The following is a 19,677-nucleotide window of genomic DNA, read 5'->3' as shown; positions in this document are numbered from 1 at the left end:
CAATCCCACAGTTGTTCAGTTGGCTGTCTCTGCTGTTAATATGCTGAGTAAATTCTCTAGAACTGATGAGAAATACAGTAATACACTACATTTATAACAATATACCTATGTAACAGTGATACACATGTAAGATTCTTACAAGTTTTTATATTTTTCTGTACTTACAAATAAAATGATCCCTTAATACTTAAAACCTGTACTGTGCTTTTCCTCACCAGGAATGAAGTGCATCACAAATGTTTACTGTAGTCTCAATCCCAGCAGGTTTCCAAGCCCTGACTGGATAAAGCCCTGAGCAGCCTGGTCAGACCCGATTTGAACAGGAGATTGGACTAGCAACTGCCTGACCCTTCTAACCTGTGCTATTCTACCAGTCTGTGAGTCTATGATGTGCTAGTGTATAAAGTAGAATGGGTCCAAAGATGAGAATTAAAGACCTCGTTTTAGCCTGTTTCTGCAATTCCATGTTTAGGGCACTCTTCTAAGAAGTGTGAGACTGCTCCAAACCCTCAGTCAGCATGATGCCTTTCCTGGGATGCCCTGCAGAGATGCAGCTTGGTATCACCTCTATGGATATTCAGCAGCAGACAACCCTGGAGGGGGAGGTTTTCTCACTCCCTTCCCCCCAGCCATATGGCCCTGCTGATTTCCTTACACCAGCAAGAGCAGCTGTCTGACCTCATGACAGGCCAGTTCAAGGAACCAAGAGGCAGGAAAAAAAAAAAACCTCAAAAAAACTTCCTGCTTTCTGTCAGAATTACCCCGCATTACCACAAGGCCAAACAAACACCAAGTGCAAGAAGATGGGAGCAAGTGAGAATGCACAGCCAGCATGAGAAGCAAAAATAGGAACTGCATCTTCCAGGAACTGTCAGCACTAGGCCATTTAACTGAAATGGCAGGATTTAATCCTCCCCTTGTACAGCACAGAAACCTGGATGCTAACCTGGTTTTACACAGTGCATGGGAGTTCACAACTGAACTACTAAATCAATGCCCTTTACACTTCTACTAAATAAGGACTAATCAGTAAAGCTAGTGAGGCAACTGAGATGCACTGTCTGTTTATATATAATTGACAGCAATCATAACATGAAGAAAACCATATCTCACTTTTAAAATGTGACAACATGTAGCAATTTAGGCTACAATATTCAGTATTTTATGCACATATTTTTCCAGAAGCTTTTTTTGCAGCTCTTTTCAGTTTGGGCACAGTAGCTGGAAAAGCAATATGCTTATGGTGGGATGTCTGCCTTTGATTTGACATTAAAAACCAAGTGCATTCTTACATAATTAAAATAAAAGTTTTTATTCCGTTCATTGTATTTCTGACTGGGTGTTCTATTTTTCCAAATACTTACTCCAGGTACAGAAATGTAAACCATAAATACAGTGTAAGAGCAGCAAAACAAAACACATCCCCTCAGAACCAGAAGAGCTTTGTTCACTTCACTGTCCTTCCAAGGAATAGCTGTAATCAGTTTGACTGCCAAATTGATGCACAAAATCTGAAAGGGAGAACACTGAGCCCCATCCCACTTCAGGATTCATACTGATGAAATCATCCAAGTTCATCTTGGAATCTAAAAAAAAGACCAGAAAAGGGAAATATTTAAGTTCCTGATGCAGGTTCTGTAGCACAGGTATACATCTTTCAGTAACACATTTCAACCCCCTCTTCAATAGTTCAGTTCACTCCAGCAAAATTCTGCAAATTGTATGGTGGTACAAAAACATCTATTTCCAGTCTCTGAAACATTGCTTTTGCCCCGATTCCCCTCACTGCCCATGGCAATAATCACTTTACAGGATCAGTAAGCATCCAGTAAGTAATTAGAAACTAGCATGTGTCGGTAAGATTTTTCCCTACAATGTCAGCCTAGAAGGGTCGAGTAGTGTCAGAGAACTGGAGTGCAAGTAACAACCAACACAGGGAAGTGCAATGCAGTCTTCCTGCATTCACACAAATGGGATTATTTAAAAGCACGGGAGATACTATTCACCCATTTAAGTTCTGAACCAAAGTCAATGGAGTCAACTCTTGCACTGACCACAGAAGAACAGGATCACAGCAGCAGTCAGAACTGCAAGTTGCTTATTGTCTCTCAGAAGTGATTATGCCCTTGGCAAAACTACAGTTTGTTACTCTCCAGATTACAGTATTTGCTTTCCCTCCAGCCCTGAACTTTGTCCTTGCTGAACATGGGCCCACTGCAGGGCCAGAATATGCAGAGGGGAGGAGATGTGTGACCTAACCCAGCCCCCAGCCTAGAGGGATGCTCAGGTGAAGAAGAGCACAAACCTAGGCTGGGGGCAAATATTTATTATTTGTGAATCCTGAATGACAGAATGAAGTCAGAGGGGGAAAAGTTTAACTGCCATGGTTTCAAGAGAAAAGTAACCATGACTGCTCTTTGCCAGGGTTTTAATCTGCTCTGACCCTTGCAGGAAAGGTAGTAACCATTCTGTCCCATTCGTGGATCCCAGAGAGCTCACTGGCAAAGTGCTGGTGTGCAGTTTTGGGTTTAGGTGCCTTATACATCCTTGTGCCTTATACATGCCTGGTACAAGCTTTGCTGACTCAGAACCATGCCAATCAGAGGTTCAGTTCTGATGACAAACATCTGTGGGCTTGTTGTTTTATGTTCTCACGGATGATGTGTGCAAATAAATCTTTTAAAATGCCCATTAAAAGAAAACTGGCAGAGAATGAGTTTAAGGAACAGAGTGGTAAAGTCACTGTTACAGGTTTACTTTACAGATTTACTGTTAACACCTTTTCCACTGTATTAAGTATTTATTTTACCATGGATGATTCATGGTTGCATTTAAGGATTACGAATCAAACAAGAGGAGGCTCTAATGAATAAGATTATAAAATCCAAAGGAGGGAATTTGCCTCAGCTGCAAAAAGCTTGTGTAACTAGGCTTACCATTATGGATAGTGTAAGCAAGGAAGGGAAGATGATGTTCAGGAACCCCAGACTCAGGAGTCCCAGGCATAATCCAGCCCCTTAAGGCCTCTGTTTGCACCATGTCTACACTACAGCACAGCTTTGTGATTTGCCTGATCCCAGCTCTCACCCCTTCTGAGGTCTGGCCCCTAAATCTTTTCTTGTTAACATGTTTGAACTCTGCATATGGAAAACCCTTATGTCCAGCCAAGCATAGTCCTATTGCTGAAGTGAGTTTGGCAGAACAGGAACAATGTCTGCCTACGTGGGAATTTAAAATAGCACAAGCTCAGCAATTTGCTGTCATAGCTCAAGAACAAATTAGTAGTGGATAAAAGCTCTTGCTTGCTGGTAGACTGGTAAGTCTGTTTTCCAGTTTCAAACTTGTCTTTTCTTCTCAGATGCTTTTTCAAAATTAATGTGATTCTTCATATACTTTAAGATTAAAAAAATAAATTATTCTCTGCTTTATGTGCATTGAGAAGAGTAAAATAATTTCATAAAACTGTTCTGTGAATGATAAGGCAGTCCAAAGGAGATTGTTCCAGTAGTTACAAACACAGATGCTGTTCACAACTTGGAAGTTGCTATCACAATGCCTGTAGGAAATGAAATATTGTCTTAAATTCAGACGGATTGTGGCAGAGCATAACACAGCTCATAAGAGAAATGTAATGAAAGGAATAGTTGTTTCACCGAAGTAAACAAGTCCTTTCCCATGAAGAGCGATGGCCTAAGAAACTGTCGGTAGATGGCACTGGAGCAGCACAGGAGTTCTGATCCGTGCGGAAAAACTTAGCGAGACCTCTCCCGTTTTATTCGTGTAATAACAGCCTTTCTATGCTGCTCTTTCCTCATCTGAAGGCTCTATCTGAAGGCCGTGCATGTTGTGTTAGACTTTACAGCTTTAGGAAACAGCTCGGCAAAAATGCATGAGAATACCACAAAGTCCTCTTCCCGAAGCAGATGAAGAGTGACAAGCATCAGAATTTACAAAACATACATCTGGATGCTACAGCTGGCAAGTCAAGATTCTCTCTCCACAAAAGCAAGGTATTCTACAACAATTTCACAAGACCAATAGCAGCAAAATAATTTTCTTTTAAGATTTACATTACACTTGCAGTTTTCCTCAAGTGCTGTGACTGTTACACTAGCTTGCATTTGTGCATGCTTCGAGCTCATCTTCCTCTTTGACCAAACATACTTTGTTACACACACCCACAAATGAGACCTATCTGGCCCATTCTGGGATTCCTGCATAATTTTATTTTTGTTTAAATTAAGTCTGACGCTTTTACCCCGAGCAGGGATGAAGTTAAAGGCCACACACTATCTCAGGCATTGTTAGTCATGATACTTGTGGCTTCTGCCAACAGTAGCTAGAAAGCAGTGTTTAAGCCAAGCCTTGGCTTGGCTCACAGACCTTGGACTAACTTGTCCTAATTACAGCTGCCCAAGGGCTGCTAGAAGCAAGGAAGTCTGGAACAAAGCCTCCAGGATCAGTTCTGCTGGTGCCTAAAACCTTGGGGGCACCTAAAATACTTAGAAAGTTGGACTCTTCACAGACTTGTGTAGGTGTTTACAGTTCTCTTTAGATCCTCCTCCCTGTCTGAGCAGGGAGATAAGTCAGAAGGACTCTTCCCACACTCAGCTGGGGGGCTGCTGTCTCCACAGCTGAGATATAACTGACTGTGCAAACCATCCTGGTTGATCTCAATGTAAAAACACAGCTCACCACTTTTAATTATCTTTCACAGAAAGTAGTGTCATTTCAATAAGCCACTCTGGGAATTTAAACACTTCTTACTTGTGTCTTTATTGTATCTATATGACTTGATTCATTACTTCCACAAAAGCTTATGAAGTAAGGACCTAACTTGACAGACTGGAGGTTTATTCACATGAGAGGAGCAGAAGGTTCCCATGAAGTGCATAGGAGCTACTTGTATCCCTATCAGTGCCTTCCTTTTCACTTCCACTAGGATCCTGCCACTGCATCAGAGAGGAGATACAGAAAGCAACTGCAGACATCTGCCTGGCCTGTGTCTAGCAGCTTTCCTGTTACATATCTGTTTGATACACGGTGTCTCCACAATTTCTCAGCTGTCCGACTCATGCTCTTCAAAATTAAAAACACCAACCCAAGTAAAACCCCATCATTATTGACTACGAGGGATTTTAATAATAATAAAAAGAACAAAAAGCTTTACAAATCAATCCAGCAAGTGTGCTACCAAACACCTTGAGAGAACTGAAATTCAAACCAGTGCTTTACAGTGTTAGAGCTGCTGCTAACACTTGTACATAAGCCATAGGACCATCTGTTCTGAGTAATTTTGAAATGCACTGTGCAAGCTGAATTTTACACAGGCTTGCAGTAAGGAGGGCTGATCTCATCCCAAGTCATAAACTAAGAGGAATCAGACCTCATTAATTTGTGGAAAGAAGATTTAAAAGAAAACCCCAGGTTGGGCTCACCAGCTCTAGAATAATGAATCTGTTCACCAAATCTCATTATCTTAGTTTTTATTATTTGAACAAAACATCCTGTTTTCTTTCAACAGGAAGTCACTGGCAAACAGGTGGGACCACGGGAATCTGCTGCAGCTCAGGTATGTTTAGTCCAGCAGAGCTGTTTGAGGACCCTGCAGCCAGTTAGGCTGGCCAGCTTCTCCTGGCATCCATGGCAGCAGAGCAGAACAGAGGCCAGAGCAAGGTCAGTAAAAACCACAAAGGCCTAACTCTGGGATACAGCTAGAGCAGAGCCAGTTCCAAGAGGCTAATGCTTAGCATGTGAGTTCTGAGAAGATACTGAGGAGTCTGAGAGGGTTTTTGTGGTTTTATTGATTGGACTGGAGTTGTTTGTCTTTTAGAAAAATGCTTTACAAAAAATCACCTTGTTCCACCTTCAGTTTTTTTAAGCATAGACTGGAATTTATGACTCCATGTAAACTTATTTTTGATGATTTATTTTGCAACCCCATGAACAGGACAAATGCAGTTGAAGATTTATTGAGTTACTAGTAGGAGAAAAATGTTCAATTTGTTACAGATAGAGATTCCTCAATTCAATTCCAAAAGGGTTTGGTAGCAGGGGAGGGCTGTAGGAATGGCTTCTCTAGAAGCTTTCCCCATGTCCAACAGAGACAATGCCAGCCAGCTCCAGGATGGACCCACCTCTGGCAAAGGCTGAGCCCATCAGCGATTGTCGTAGTGCCCCTTCCTTTAAGAAATTTTTAAAAGCTATTGCACAGAAGTAATTGTATCCAGAGAAGAGTGGGAGAAACAACTCTGCAGACACCAAGGTCAGTGAGAATGAGGGGCAGGAGGTGCTCCAGGCACCAGAACAGATACTCCCCTGCAGCCTGTGGTGAAGATCACGGTGAGGCAGCTGTGCCCCTGCAGCCCATGGAGGAGCCTCACGCTGGAGCAGGTGGATGCCTGAAAGGAGGCTGTGACCCCATGGGAAGCCCATGCTGGAGCAGGCTACTGGCAGGGACCTGCAGACCTATGGAGAGACGACTCACGCTGGAGCAGGTTTGGTGGCAGGACTTGTGACCCCGCGGGGAATCCATGCAGGAGCAGCCTGTTCCTGAAGGACTGCACTCTGTGGAAAGGGACCCACACTGGAGCAGCTCATGAAGATCTGCAGCCCGTGGGATGAAGTTCATGAAGTACTGCAAGGGAGGAACTGCACACTGGAGCAAGGGAAGGACTCCTCTCCCTGGGCAGCAGCGGCAGAATCAACCTGTGATGACTGCAACCCCCATTCCCCATTGAGGGAGGAGGGAGGAGGTAGAAAATTGAGAATAAAGTTAAGACTGGTAAGGAGGAAAGGTGTTTTTAGCATTTGTTTTGCTCCTCTTTATCCTGCTCTGATTTTGATTGGTAATAAATTCAACTAATTTCCCCAAGTTGAGTCTGTTTCACTCATGACAGTAATCAGTGAGTGATCTCTCCCCGTCCTTATCTCATCTCATCTCATCTCATCTCATCTCATCTCATCTCATCTCATCTCATCTCATCTCATCTCATCTCATTAGTTTTCATTATATTTTCTCTCCTCTGTACAGCTGAGGGTGAGAGTGACTGAGCAGCTTTGGTGGGCACCTGGCATCCAGGCAGGTCAAACTGCAACAAACATCAAAGAAGACAAACAGGAAACAGAAGGGATATAAAAACCTTTCATCTTCTCAAAAGCTTAGGAATTTGGCTACTCTAAATGAAAGCAAAAGGAAAAAAAAAACCAAAAAAAACCCAACCAACCAAAACAAACCGACTCTGACAGAAATGTGCCTCACAAATAAATTGGTGTTAAAGCAATATGGGGTCAATTCTGTCAGCCATTATATTGCAGTCACCTCTAACATGAAATATGCAAGTAATTTAATCTAATGCAAACACAAATCAACATGGAAAGCAGAATGTTCTATCTACATGAAACGGCAGGGAGAAAACAGTTATCTGCAATGGAATTTGGCATGGACATGAACATTAATACCCCAGGCTCTTTTATGATAACAAAAGGTCTGCCACCCAGTTTTACATCAAATTAAAAATAAGGCAGCTTTATGCCTGATAAAACTGTGCTGAGACATTACAGTTAAACCCAGACTCCTCGCAGACTCACAGCACTGTGCACGTTGAGGCACGCATCATTATTAAGTATCTCAAGAGAATACAGAGGGAAGACAAAAAGTAAAGCTGGAGGAACTGGTACTAAATGAAAGACAACTCGAACTAGACGTCCTAGATTTGAGACAATCTAGTCCTGTTCTGACTCAGACCTTGAAGCTCCCTAGTGAATGACTTTTCACCTTCAGTGGGTGCAAGGTCACAAATTTCTTTCAGGCAACTGACCGGGAGACCAGAGCACATCAGCACAGAGCTGGAATACTGTGTCCATTGGAGCTCCTCAGCACAAAAAAAAAAAACCAAAACCAAAACAAAACATGGCCATACTGGAGTAAGCCCAGAAGAGGAAAATCAAGTTGTTTGGTGCAGGACAATATTTTATTCAAGGAGAGGCTGAGAGAACTGGGTCTGTTCAGTCTTAAAAAGAGAAGATGAAGAGGAGACATTACTGGTGCCTACATCTACCTGATCAGAGGTAGGACAATGGAGCCAGAGTCTTCTTGGAGGAGCCTGGCAACAGGACAAGAAGTGAGAAAAGCAAGTTGGAACACAGGAAATTCAGTTCATATACTAGGATTTTTTATTCATTTTTTGTTTACCATGATAGTGGTCAAACATTGGAACACTGTCCAGAAAGGTGGTGGAATCACCATCCCTGGAGGTATTCAAGACCAGACTAGACAGAGCCCTGAGGAATCCCTGTTTTGGGTAGATGTTGGACTGGATGACCTATGGACATTTCATTCAACATGGCAAAGTAGAGAACAAAGAATGAAAGCATAAGAGGAAGTAAGAGCTACATACCTTTCACTATCTACCAGCACCACAGAGACAATCTGGAGGCTGGCTGAGGCCTGTGGCTGCTGCTCACCAGTGAGGTAAAGCTCAGCCAAACAAGACAGGTAAGGGGAGAGTTACAGGGTTTGCAGCTATGGAGTAATTTACTCCAGCTAGAGACACATGTACACATCTGCAACTGTTTGAGTCATTCTGTAACTTACTACCTACAAGTAATGGTTTTTACTCTTTTGATTTGAATAGAACTGTTTTGCTTTCTTGGTCTGACCTCATCTATATTCCTCACACTTTCATTAGCTCTCAGCTATCAAAACAACAAGGTTTCCACAGGCAAAAAAGTTCTCAGCACCTAAGAGGCTCCACCTAACAGAGAACCATCCACTGTAGTTCAGGACTTCTACACTCCCTACAATATCTTTGCATAAAAGTCTGCTGAAGATAATAACTAAGAGTTAGAATTCAAGGTGCTTCATAACCTGGATTGTCTAGAAAACACATAAAGCCTCATAAAGATACATCTGTGTTCCTGCTCACTCTCATAATTCATTTCTACTCTTACGTGAAACACCAAGCTTCCTTAGAAGCCAAAGCAAAGACAGAGAATTCATTTCCCAGCAACTTCAAACCACAATACACTTGGACCTAAAGACAAAACGTGTTTCTTTGACCCTGCCTTCTCTAACATTAACACATAGCAGTACTGCATTATTAAAAATCAACAAAACCAAACATTCAGAGAAGTAACATGAAAGCTCTTTCAAACTCTTTCAAAGCAAAACTTCACCATGCTTTCCTTGGAAGAAAATGAGAGAACAAACAAACACACACATGGCAAATGTTAGTCGGCTTGCAGAACACATGATCAGAATAAGCTGAAGTGCTGCATGGTAAGAATGTTTTAAGCAGCTCTACAAAATAGATCGCAAGTCTTTACCTCTCTTTCTGCCTGGCCCAGAGGATTAGCCAGGCTATCGCTTAAAAGAGGCTTAAGGCTTAGGGAAAAACTTGCCAACTTGTCAGTGACTTAAGACATCCTGGAGTCAATTCACCTGGTAGAGAAACCTCAAACACTTCATGCAGGCAAAGCCACCACACTGAGCAGAGCCTGAAAACTACCTCCTGCCAACACTACTTTGCCAGAATGGGATCTGTGTGCTAGTGTGCTATAATCAGTGTGTTAAAAACTTTGTGGCCCCTAAGCAAGTTAGTTGGCCTGTTTGCTTCAGTTTCCTGCTGTAATGAGAGAAGAGTATTACTTACCTCTCACTCTCTGCTCAGTTTATGAAGATTAGTAATTAAAGTTTGATAACAGTAAATGGGTATGTTAGACTATGTGTTCAAAATAGAGTACCAAATGCTTCATAGCCCTATTTTTTCCCATATGAAGTAGTGAGCTGACCGGACAAATGCTACAGAAGTTATTTATTTCCCATGTGCATCCTGGACTATCTCATTCAGCACTGTAAGCAGGAAGAAGTAGTTCTGGGAGCTTACCTGCAGTTTCAATGCAAGGGTATGGAGGAGGAGGTTTCTGCCATTTTCCATTTACATCCTTCATATGAGATCTGTCTGAAGCAAATGTTTTCAAGTACAAATCTGCTTGAATCATTCTGATGTTTCTAAATAAAAATGCAAAATTGTATTAAGAGATGCACGTACACAATACTGAATTAATCACTCAGAACAAGAGTACTTTCCTCTCATCGAGGAGCACTAACATTATTAAATACACAAACCAGCAATGTTGGGCCAAGTCATTAACATGAAGCTACAGTAGGAAAGAAAAGAGCTTTTGATGACTAAGGTAAAGAGCTTTAGACAAGTAACACAGTGCATTTGTTTTATGGGAGTATAGCAAAGAACTTCTGTTACTATGCACACACAAAGAACTTGAACTTTGATTTCATGAAATAACATCCATAGTCTTTATAGTTTTTGTTATCACCTGTGAAACTCTGGACGAAGGCTGTCATCCGACCTAAAGGCCTCCACACTGTACACATCAAAAGGACATGGAAACGGCAACACTGTGTCAAGATCATAAATGAAGTTCTGCTCCCCGCTGGAAACATGAAGTAGAATAACATGGTAGTCCTGGGAAGAAAGGTCATGGCTATTAGTTAAACAGCCATTAATGAGACACTGGCAAAGAGAGTGGGGAAAAAAAAATCCTAAAAGCATAAGTTCAGATCCTTTTTTTAAAGACTGCTTTCTGTCCTGGAATATTAAGTCTGTAACATTTCTGGCACCAGGAGAGAGATTTCCTAATGCCTATCTTGCCCATCTGCTCTTCCAGAAACCTGGGTATTCTCCCCATTTCTTTGCAGCTTCCTTTGCTTTAAGCCAAGGCAGCTAAACTAAAGTGTATGCTACTCCTAAGAAAACAGAAAATTTCTTTCACGTTCCACATCAAACCACAAAAGTTGTTTGGTTAAGCACTTTTTTCTTAGACCCATTCATAAATAAAAACTCACAAGATACAATGATAGATTAGTATTAAAGTTACCTAGTGATCTCTTCTAATAAGAGATTTTGTACCTGTTGCAGTAACACGGTCTGTGAATTTGAGTGTCGAGTGTTCAGCTGCCAGAAGCACTTGAAAAACCAGCACACCACTGAAAAACCAGTGAACAGCTCAGGAGGACCACAGGAGTAAGACAATTTCCTGTAGCAGCTCTGGAAGCTGGGAAAAAATATCTGTGGGTACTCTATCACACTTTTTCAAGGCAACTATTTTATCAAGACATTTGGGTTATGCAGTGCAGTTTTATTCCTTAACTTGTAAGAAACACAGGTGGAGGTTTGCAGATGCTGCAGTTACTGATGTTAAGTGTCAGGTATGTATACTGCTGTTTTCCAAAATTAAACTGAAGGTAGCCCTTAACAACCTACTTAAATTTACATTGAATCCACTCACAAAAAGGGTTGAGCACTGTCTTTTGACATTTTCAATATTAAAACCACGAAGAGATTTGAATGAAAAAGATTTGGGCAAACTAACTTCACCAGACCAATACACATACACAACTGTATTCAATAGTATTTAGAAAAACCTGTTACAGAGTATAAGAAAAATTAACTTACAAGCTTTGCACAACCTATGATCCACTGAAACATCAAAGTTAAAAGACCTTTCAATCCATTAATTTTTATAAGAAAGCCACATGCTGCCATGGCCTTTCCTGAGTCTGCTATTCCTTTTCAGGTCATCTCTGTAACACTCGGATCTTTTTTAAAACCAAACCTTTTTTTTTTTGTACTGTAAAGATACCAATATTTTGGAAGAGAATGAATGATTCAGAAATCAGAAAACTTCAGAAATGTGCAGATTACTTTGCAGAATTTCAGAAACAGAAATTGTCAAAAGAAGTAGTTTGTTCTGTGCCAGATAACTGAAAGGAATCTATAATGATACCAGGGAATTCTGCATCAGCAATTACTGAACTACACTAATTGATCAAATGACACTTCAAAGCCACTGTTTATGGGTCAGTTTAACTGCTGACACCTGAATACATATACAGTTTGTATTTTTCTATCATCTGGCAGGCCTACATAAATATTTTCCTCCATCTACTTCTTACAAATAAAGTCATCTACCTACAATTCTACAGAGCTGTCAGCCTCGATACCCAGATAATAATTTTCACAAATGTGCTATGCATTCTTACTAAGACTTGTCACCTGTAGGTTTTACTGACTGCCTTGCTAATAATTTATGATGGATGGTGCAAAGGAGCACCAGATTTAGGCTATTTATAAATCTGTTGTAAAAGAATTATAAATATTAATGCAAAACTATACAATGTGTGAAGTTGGAAGGGACTTCAAGAGGGCATCTGATCCAACCTGTTGCTCAAGGAGACTCCTACAGCCAGCTGCCCAGGACTGTGTCTGGAGAGCTTTTAAAAATCTCCAAGGATGGAGACTCCACAACCCCTCTGAGCAACCTGCTCCAGTGCTTCATCACCCTCAGACTAAAAAGTGTTCCATTTTGTTCAGATGGAACAGTTTGTTACATGCCCATGTGTGATCCTGCAGCTATCAACCACAGAGGCACACACTCAAAATTACTGAGAGCAATGAATGCCTTACCCAGACAACAGGCTCATCTCCATGTCCAGATTTCTGCTTCCAGAGTGGAATCTGAAAGTTGTAAGTGAACCTGAAGTGAATAAAATCTTTCAGATTAATACAGAGTAATTTCAGGTAAATTGGTTAGTTCTTTGCTAACCTATCAACTTCCTCGGCTTACATCTGTGCTGCAGTAACAAATTTTTTTCCAGTTTCTCTCTCTGGAGCATGAAATTGGAGATACTATTCTGGGCCACATTAGAATAAGGTGTCCAGAGAAGTGGTGGAATCACCATCCCCAGAAACATCCAAAAGACTTGGGGATAAGGTTAGGTGTGAACACAGTGCTGCTGGGTTAACAGTTGGACTTGATGGTCTTAGAGGTCTGCTCCAACTTTATGGTTATTAAAGGTCCTGTGATTTTATAAACATAACCACTCTCTTAAATTGACAGATTACAGACAGCATTACTCCCACAGTGCACAGGGACACCATGCCTCTTCCCACTGCCCTGAATGCAGTAGATAATTAAAAGATCTCATGTGGTGTGGTTGGCACACTTCTAAGCCAAGGTGAGCTACAAGACGGGTTTGGACTGCATCTCATCTGCAGGCTGGGCTAAAGGCTCACTCCCCAACACCGGGCTGTGGTTGAAATGGCTGGGATCATGTCTCACCTACACTGGGCTGCGGTCTGAAGGCCCGAGCCTCTCCATAGCTGACTCTGATCACATCCCATTGACTCACCATCCTCCTATCATTGGATATGAAAACAGCATAAAATTCTTCTAAAGGGTACCGATCCTGACTCCTGATGTAGTCACAAAGCTTCCAAACATTTTCTTCGCTGCAAAACACAAAACCGATTATTTATTTTGTTTTTCTCCAACTTCATTTCTCGTCACGAGAAACGAGCCCAGCAGTGTGATCAGCCCGCAGCCGCGCCATTCCCGCCGGTGGCTCCGGCTGTCCCGGCGCCTTACGCTGGGGCGGGGGGCACCCGCCCGCCCTTACCGCTGTCCCCCTTACCAGTAGCAGCTGGTGTAGGTGCAGGCGGGGCGGGGCGGCACCGCCGCCTCATAGGCGGCCTCGGGCCGCGCCATGGCTGGTCTGAGCGGCGGTGAGGGCGGCGCAGGAAGAGCTGGGCCCGGCGGAGGCAGCCGCTACGCCGTCCCCGAGGAAAGCAGGGCCATCCCACCTCGGCGCGGGCACTTCGCAGGTACGGCCGAAGCGGCGGCCAGAGAAGCAGGGGACCCCTCAAAAGGGGAGGGACGAGGCGGAGCCGCCGAGCCAACCCCGCCCCACGCCGGAGACCGCAGCGCTCCGAGTTTTCGGCGCCAAACGCGTGTGACTTGGCGAGCCGCAGCGCGCCGCGTGTCCTTCCGCCGCGCGGGCCGAGAGTAGCGGCCGCAGGAAAGAGCGGAACGGGAGGGAGCGTGGCGGAGGGATCCGGGCGGCGCGCGCGGCCGGGCGGGCGCGGGTCCGTGTTCCCCCTCGTCATGGTGGTCCTGCGGAGCAGCGCCGCCCGTCCGCCCCGCATGGCCGCCCGCGGCAGTCACTGTCGCCGGCCCCCCTTCGACCTGCTGGACTCCAGCTCCGAGTTTATCTCCTTGGAGCCCCCCCCCCTCAGGAGCCACCGCGTATGGACGCGCTCCGGGTCCGCCAGGGCCGCGGTATCCAGGGGGACCAGGAGAGCCGAGGAGGCCGTGAGTGCCGGGGTGGGGGTGGGGTGAGCACGGCCTGGCGGGCAGCACTGGGCTGTGGGCCCGGAGAGGTGGCGGGGGGAGCCGCTGCTGGGAGGAGCTGAGAAGGCGCTGGGGAGCGGTGTTCCTTGGAGGATAAAAAGAGGGGAGAACCGAGTGTTTGGGGTAAGCAGCTGCGGTTGGAGGTGTGTGAAGAGGCAGCCGGCCTGCCCCCCCCCATTCCCGGCCTGCCCCTCCCCGTTCCCGGCCGCCCCGCAGCTAAAGGCGGCCCGGAGCTGGTCCGGGGGCTGTGGCAGCGTGCCGAGAGCCCGTCCCATGGAATATAAACCTGCATCGCCTCATGGTTTGGTGTGTTGTATGTCCTTCCCCATCCCCGTTTATTTTGGTTCAGTTCCTTATCTGAAAAAGTTATCTTAAAAAGATCTTAGAGACCTCTTTGCTTTAGTTGCAGTAATGCTTATAGAGCGCTCTCTGTTTAGATGATAGAAATGCATCAAAACCGGCGCGACACGAAATATATGGGACCAATGAGTGCACTCTGGTTGGCCCGGAGGGCCTGTTAATGCTCCTTAGTCAAGCGTATCCAAATAGTACTTTGGATGTTCTAAAAACAAAACTCTGTTTAGAAATTAGGGCTCGTTTGTACTTAATTAAAGTGCTTAACCTAAACTGGTGAAAATGTTACTTAAGCTTTCTATAATCTTGATCTACCCTACTAGAAAAGAGACAGATAACTTGCATGATGGTAAAGGATATCAAGCGGCCTGTGTGCTCTGCATCTCAGCATTGTGACTTTAATAACTGAATCATTTAGCTTTTCATTGTTTTTAACATAGCCTTCAAAAACTAAAACTTTTCTCTACTATTTCCAAGTCAGGCTCTTCTCTGCAGGCTGTCCTGCATTTCTATGACTAATAAAGGTAGACCAGATCCGACTCGGAAGTGGTCTGCTCTTCAAGGGAGTCCTGCCTTGGAGTGATGCTCCTCACAGACAGTTTCCTTCCAGCAGAAGTCTGTCAGGAGTCTCAGTTGTATGGATTAATTTTATATTTTTTGCCATTATATCAAGACTACTGAACTAAGAAGGAAAAAATCCTTCGACTGGTGGGTTTTTCCCCCCCCTTAGAAAGAGTCATGGAATCTGCTTAAATATCACTGCTTTGTTTTTGCAGTCTCTGTTTTTCAGGGGCTGCATTCAGCCTTTGCACAGGAGGGAAGGCTGTGCAGCATTAGGCAGATAACACTGCTGGCATGTGTTCTCAGTGTGGAAAACAGGAATGAGGAAGCTAAATGTAAACTCATCCCTGAAACCAAAGCAGAATCATTGTTATGAAACTGGTTTATAAGGTTATTCTTTGGTTTGGGCTTGTTTTTATTTTTTTTTTCTTCCTTTTTGTAGACCTTTCCCGTGCTTTGAGAATGGAGTCATTACCTCAAGTGAAGGATGCTGGGTTCTGCTGTAGGTTTTAACCGTAGAGTTAATGTAGAAGTGCCCCATCTGACAGAGATGATGGGAACTGGTGCTGGCTCTGTGTTCAAGTCCTGATGCCTCTTTCCTATCTTGTTGATATGCAAGAACTTGGTGGTGGTAGCTTTTGCTTTTTTTCCTGATATCAGCATATGGTTTATCTTTAGTTATCCAGCTCATTTCATCCATAGACAGTAAGAAGTGTACAGCAAACATCCGGCATCTGCTGGGTTTATTCTCTTCCAGGTTTCCAGTCCTGGTAAAGTTTCATGAGTGAGTTTCCCAGTGAGATCCAAAGTGGCTGCTATCCCTTTGGAAGCCATGTATCTCCAGGTCTATAACCCTAGTATAATTCTCCAAGCTGAACAAGTTTGTTCTTGTGACCTATGTTTGAGGGCAGTGTGCTCCAGAGTTCCATTTTTGTCTGGGCATCCTGACTGTATCAGAAACAGTGTCGCCAGCAAGACCAGGGCAGAGATTGTCTGCTGTGCTCAGCAATAGTGAGGCCACATCTTGAATCCTGTGTCCAGTTCTGGCCTCTCAGGACAAGAAGGACATTGAGGTGTTGGAATGTGTCCTGAGAAACACAACAGAGCTGGGGAAGGGTCTAGAAAGTAAATCATATGAGGAGCAGATGAGAGAGCTGGGGGTGTTCAGCCTGGAGAAAAGGAGACTCGGGGAAGACGTTATCACTTTACAACTACCTGAAGGGAGGTTATGGGGGATCAACCAAGTAACCTGTGACAGGACAAGAGGACATAGCCTCCAGCTGCACCAGGGAAGATTTAGGTTGGACATCAGGAAGAAATTTTTCACAAAAAGGGTGGTTAAGTCTTGGAACAGGCTGGACAGGGAAGTGTGGAGTCACCACCCCTGGAAGTGTTCAAGAAATGACTGGATGTGGCACTTAGTGCTGGAGTTTTGTTCATAAGGGGATGATCGTTCAGAGGTTGGACTCGATCTTGGAGGTCTTTTCCAACCTTAATGATTCTATAAAGGTGAAGGTCCTGGCTTCACTTCACTTCAGGAGCTCCTGGCAAGCTCCTCTGCCAGCTCCCTCTGTACCCTTGGGTGGGATCCCATTGGGACCTGTAGGATTGTGGGTGTCCAAGTGGTGTAGCAGGTCATTGATTGTTTCCTCCTGGATTATGGGGGCTTCATTCTGCTCTCTGCCCCTGTCTGTGGGCTGCTGGTCTTACTGTTAAAAACTGAGGCAAAGTACCTCTGCCTTCTCCTTATCTGTTGTCATATGTTTGCCTGTACATCAAGTGAAGAATGGAGATTCTCTTTGGTCTTCCTTTTCTTGCTGATGTATTTGTAAAAATGTTTTGTGTTGTCTTTTACGGCACTAGTCAGATTAAATTCTGTTTGGGCTTTGACCCTTGTAATTTTTTTCCCTGCATAACCTCCCAACATCCTTGTCGTCATTCTTCACTCATCATCTCCATCAATGAGTGGAATTACCTCTTGGTAGCATTTAGTGTGAAGAAATAGAATAATCTGGTCTGTTTTCTGCCCTTTTCAGTGTGAGATTTAGTTTGGCATACTTGTCACGAGACCTTGGCTTGTAAATGGAACAAGCCCCTTCCCATGGTCATCGCAGCTTTCCTCATATAGTAAAAGTCAGTAGCATCTTCCTTGCAGAAACACCAATGTGAGCAAGATGAACGACCATGAAGAACTCTTTATCTTGAGTTCCCTTTGGTTTTCTGTGGATAAATGCTATCCTCCTGAAGGAGATCTTTTTATATCCCTCTGAATGCCATTATAAATGGAACAGAGACAGGAGGAAAACTCTCCTAAAAAGATTTTAATCCCAGTACTAGCAATTTTTCTGTTGTATTAAAGATACATAAATCTGGCAGAAAATGAACCCCCTTGGGTTTCAGCTGGTCCTCAGAGATCAGAGGAGCTGGGTGTAGCTGGGCCGAAGTCCTGATTATAGCCCATTGGACACTATCAGCCTGGCCGAGTTCAATAGGAACTTGCAGGATCCAGATTTGCGAATAGTGCGGGTAATTGAAGCGACAGGAAAGCAGATTCTGAATTGCTGGTGGTAAATGCACCAACTACAGAGTGTTAATATGGGCTGCTACAGAAGGAATAGTGACAGAGATCTATTAGTGATAGATCTAAGTAAATACTCCCAGGTCTGCTCCAAGACAGTTGGGAGGCACAAAGCTCACCTAAAGGCATCCCTTCAGGGACAAGGAGTGACACAGTCCATCAGCTGATCCAAAGCAAGTAGTGGAGCTTTCTCCTCTCTCTATTGTTTTGCTCAGTTTTTTGGTTGTTCTTGTTTTGGGGTTTTTTTGCTCCAAACCCCTCCTTTTATAGTATAATATTTGGCCTTTCCCAAAGGGATGGAACAATTCAATTGCATATTATAAGTGAGATTTTGGTTACTGGGGTCGCTGAACCAAGTTTGAAATCAAAGATTTTGGGTTTTTTCTTTGAAATCTGGTGTGGTTTTTTTCATCAGAGCTACTTCTTGGTGCAGAAGTGGTTCGAGGCTTACCTGCCGTTAGTTGCGACACGCTTGAGTCAGGAGTGTAACAGACTAAACTTGATCAAATGAGGTAATGTAAGTGGTTCAGATAAATACATTCTTCCTTCTTTTCCTAGAAATTTTCCTCTGGCAACATTGAATGTTTCAATGGACACTGTTTAAGATCGATGAGAAAAAACATGGCGCCCTGTTCAGACTCTAGCTTTGACAAAAGCATGGAAATACTAAGTGAAAATGTCAATCGACACTTTTCAAGGTATTGTATTTTAGGTGTTCAATCTCTATTTAAGTATGAATGAAAAGGAAAAGTGAAAGCATGCACAGTGAGTCATGTCATGATAAATCTACAGCTAAAAACCCACAAGGGAGTATGAGTATGTTAATGTCAGTGCCAGTGTCTTAGAACTAGAATCACTCTTCTTAGTAAAAGTCTTCTGATTCTACAAAAGGCATGTATCTGCTCCTGGGTCCTTTGAGATCTCTCCTCCACTTAGGTTACTGAGATATTACCTGCCTTCTTGAGACATCAAGATGAGCCAGTTGGGAAATAATCTGTCCGTAGAGAACTGCATGCATATGGTACACAGCAGACTCGGGATCCAGATTCTCCCTGGAGTCCACAGGCTTTTCTTTGCATGACGTTGAGTGCCAGATTGAAGTTCCCCAGTGCTGAGGGGCAACTGCAATTCAATGTGATTCAGTACTTTTGTACAATACTTCTAATACAATTCTGCTCTCCTTTCTTCTCCTCTCTTTCTTAATGTAGGCAGTTGGCAAAGCCAAAATCAGGCCCAAAAAAAGACTATAAAGAGGGTAAGTAGTGATGATTCCTTAAGATTCCTTTTTAGCTGGATATCTGAGAAGGATTGCATTTGGTCACTTTGTCCATTTAACTTGGCCCCAAAAACTTCTGAACTCATCAGCCAAAATCACCTGAATTTGTGAGACTAGATATAACAAAGTTAGGAATTTCCACTGAGTTCTATGAAAAGAGGTAGGTGCAGATAGGAGAAGATGCCATTAATTCCTTTCAGGCTTGGGAAGAATGCAGTGTGAATTCCTGAATTTTTAGGTGTTAGAGAATCTGTTTCTTATCTCGTGTTTCTTTGTGTCAGTCATTTTCTGCAGAACTGGTTAACTTTACAGGTTAACTATACATCAGTTTTGCAAGTAGGAGGAGATATTGCAGTATTGTAAAAAAAGTCAGTTATAACGTAATTCAGTCATGAGATGCACACTGGCGTGGGGAAGGTGTCCCTGAAGTTGAGCATTTCACCTTGGAACTGACTTGCCATGCTGAGTACACAAGCAGGCTTGGTGCCTTAAGGCCACTTTAGGGCAGCTGGGAAAATCCTTTAGCTCCAGGCAGCATTGTGCCAGCTACAGGCCGAATGTTTGAAGGGACCCAAAATGCACTTTGTGTGTAGTAACTCAAGATCTATTTGGGCAATGTAAACTATTATTTACTGAACTCAAAGTTAGTTTTATAATTGGTGATGATGATGTGTTTAAACTAACGTGGTGATACATC

At 43.5% G+C, this 19,677-nt stretch overlaps 2 protein-coding genes across 11 annotated transcripts in view; one reads left to right on the top strand and one right to left on the bottom strand.

The window, feature by feature from the left end:
* Positions 1-1,293: 1,293 nt before the first annotated feature.
* NTAQ1 (N-terminal glutamine amidase 1) lies at positions 1,294-13,581 on the bottom strand. Of its 6 annotated transcripts, none has more exons than XM_048286395.1 (6): positions 13,496-13,581; positions 13,214-13,313; positions 12,489-12,539; positions 10,339-10,487; positions 9,888-10,012; positions 1,294-1,586 (listed from the first exon to the last, which is right to left on the bottom strand). In XM_048286395.1, the coding sequence occupies exons 1-6, from the start codon at positions 13,567-13,569 to the stop codon at positions 1,453-1,455; spliced, it is 633 nt and encodes a 210-aa protein (XP_048142352.1). In that variant the 5' UTR covers positions 13,570-13,581; the 3' UTR covers positions 1,294-1,452. The 6 variants fall into 6 exon arrangements, with proteins under 6 accessions (XP_048142352.1, XP_048142354.1, XP_048142351.1 ...); XM_048286397.1 differs by lacking the exon at positions 13,496-13,581 and adding an exon at positions 10,932-11,076 and having other exon boundaries at positions 13,214-13,302; XM_048286394.1 differs by lacking the exon at positions 13,496-13,581 and adding an exon at positions 10,932-11,076 and having other exon boundaries at positions 13,144-13,231.
* A 23-nt stretch (positions 13,582-13,604) lies between these two features.
* The window catches only part of ATAD2 (ATPase family AAA domain containing 2), a 31,441-nt gene continuing 25,368 nt past the window's right edge, over positions 13,605-19,677 (top strand). For 2 of the 5 annotated variants that reach the window (XM_048286389.1, XM_048286388.1), the window contains exons 1-3: positions 13,875-14,172; positions 18,263-18,402; positions 18,913-18,959. In XM_048286389.1, the coding sequence (XP_048142346.1) occupies positions 13,966-14,172; positions 18,263-18,402; positions 18,913-18,959 (394 nt within the window). In that variant the 5' untranslated portion in view covers positions 13,875-13,965. Of the gene's footprint in view, positions 13,686-13,874; positions 14,173-14,256; positions 15,629-18,262; positions 18,403-18,912; positions 18,960-19,677 lie in introns of those variants that run through there. The other 3 variants (XM_048286391.1, XM_048286390.1, XM_048286393.1) reach the window with 3 other exon arrangements.

This window comes from Corvus hawaiiensis, chromosome 26 (assembly GCF_020740725.1).
Source record: "Corvus hawaiiensis isolate bCorHaw1 chromosome 26, bCorHaw1.pri.cur, whole genome shotgun sequence".
Classification (NCBI taxonomy): Eukaryota; Metazoa; Chordata; class Aves; order Passeriformes; family Corvidae; genus Corvus; species Corvus hawaiiensis.
Note: the sequence above shows the minus strand (reverse complement) of the source record. Positions and strands in the feature narration are given on the sequence as shown.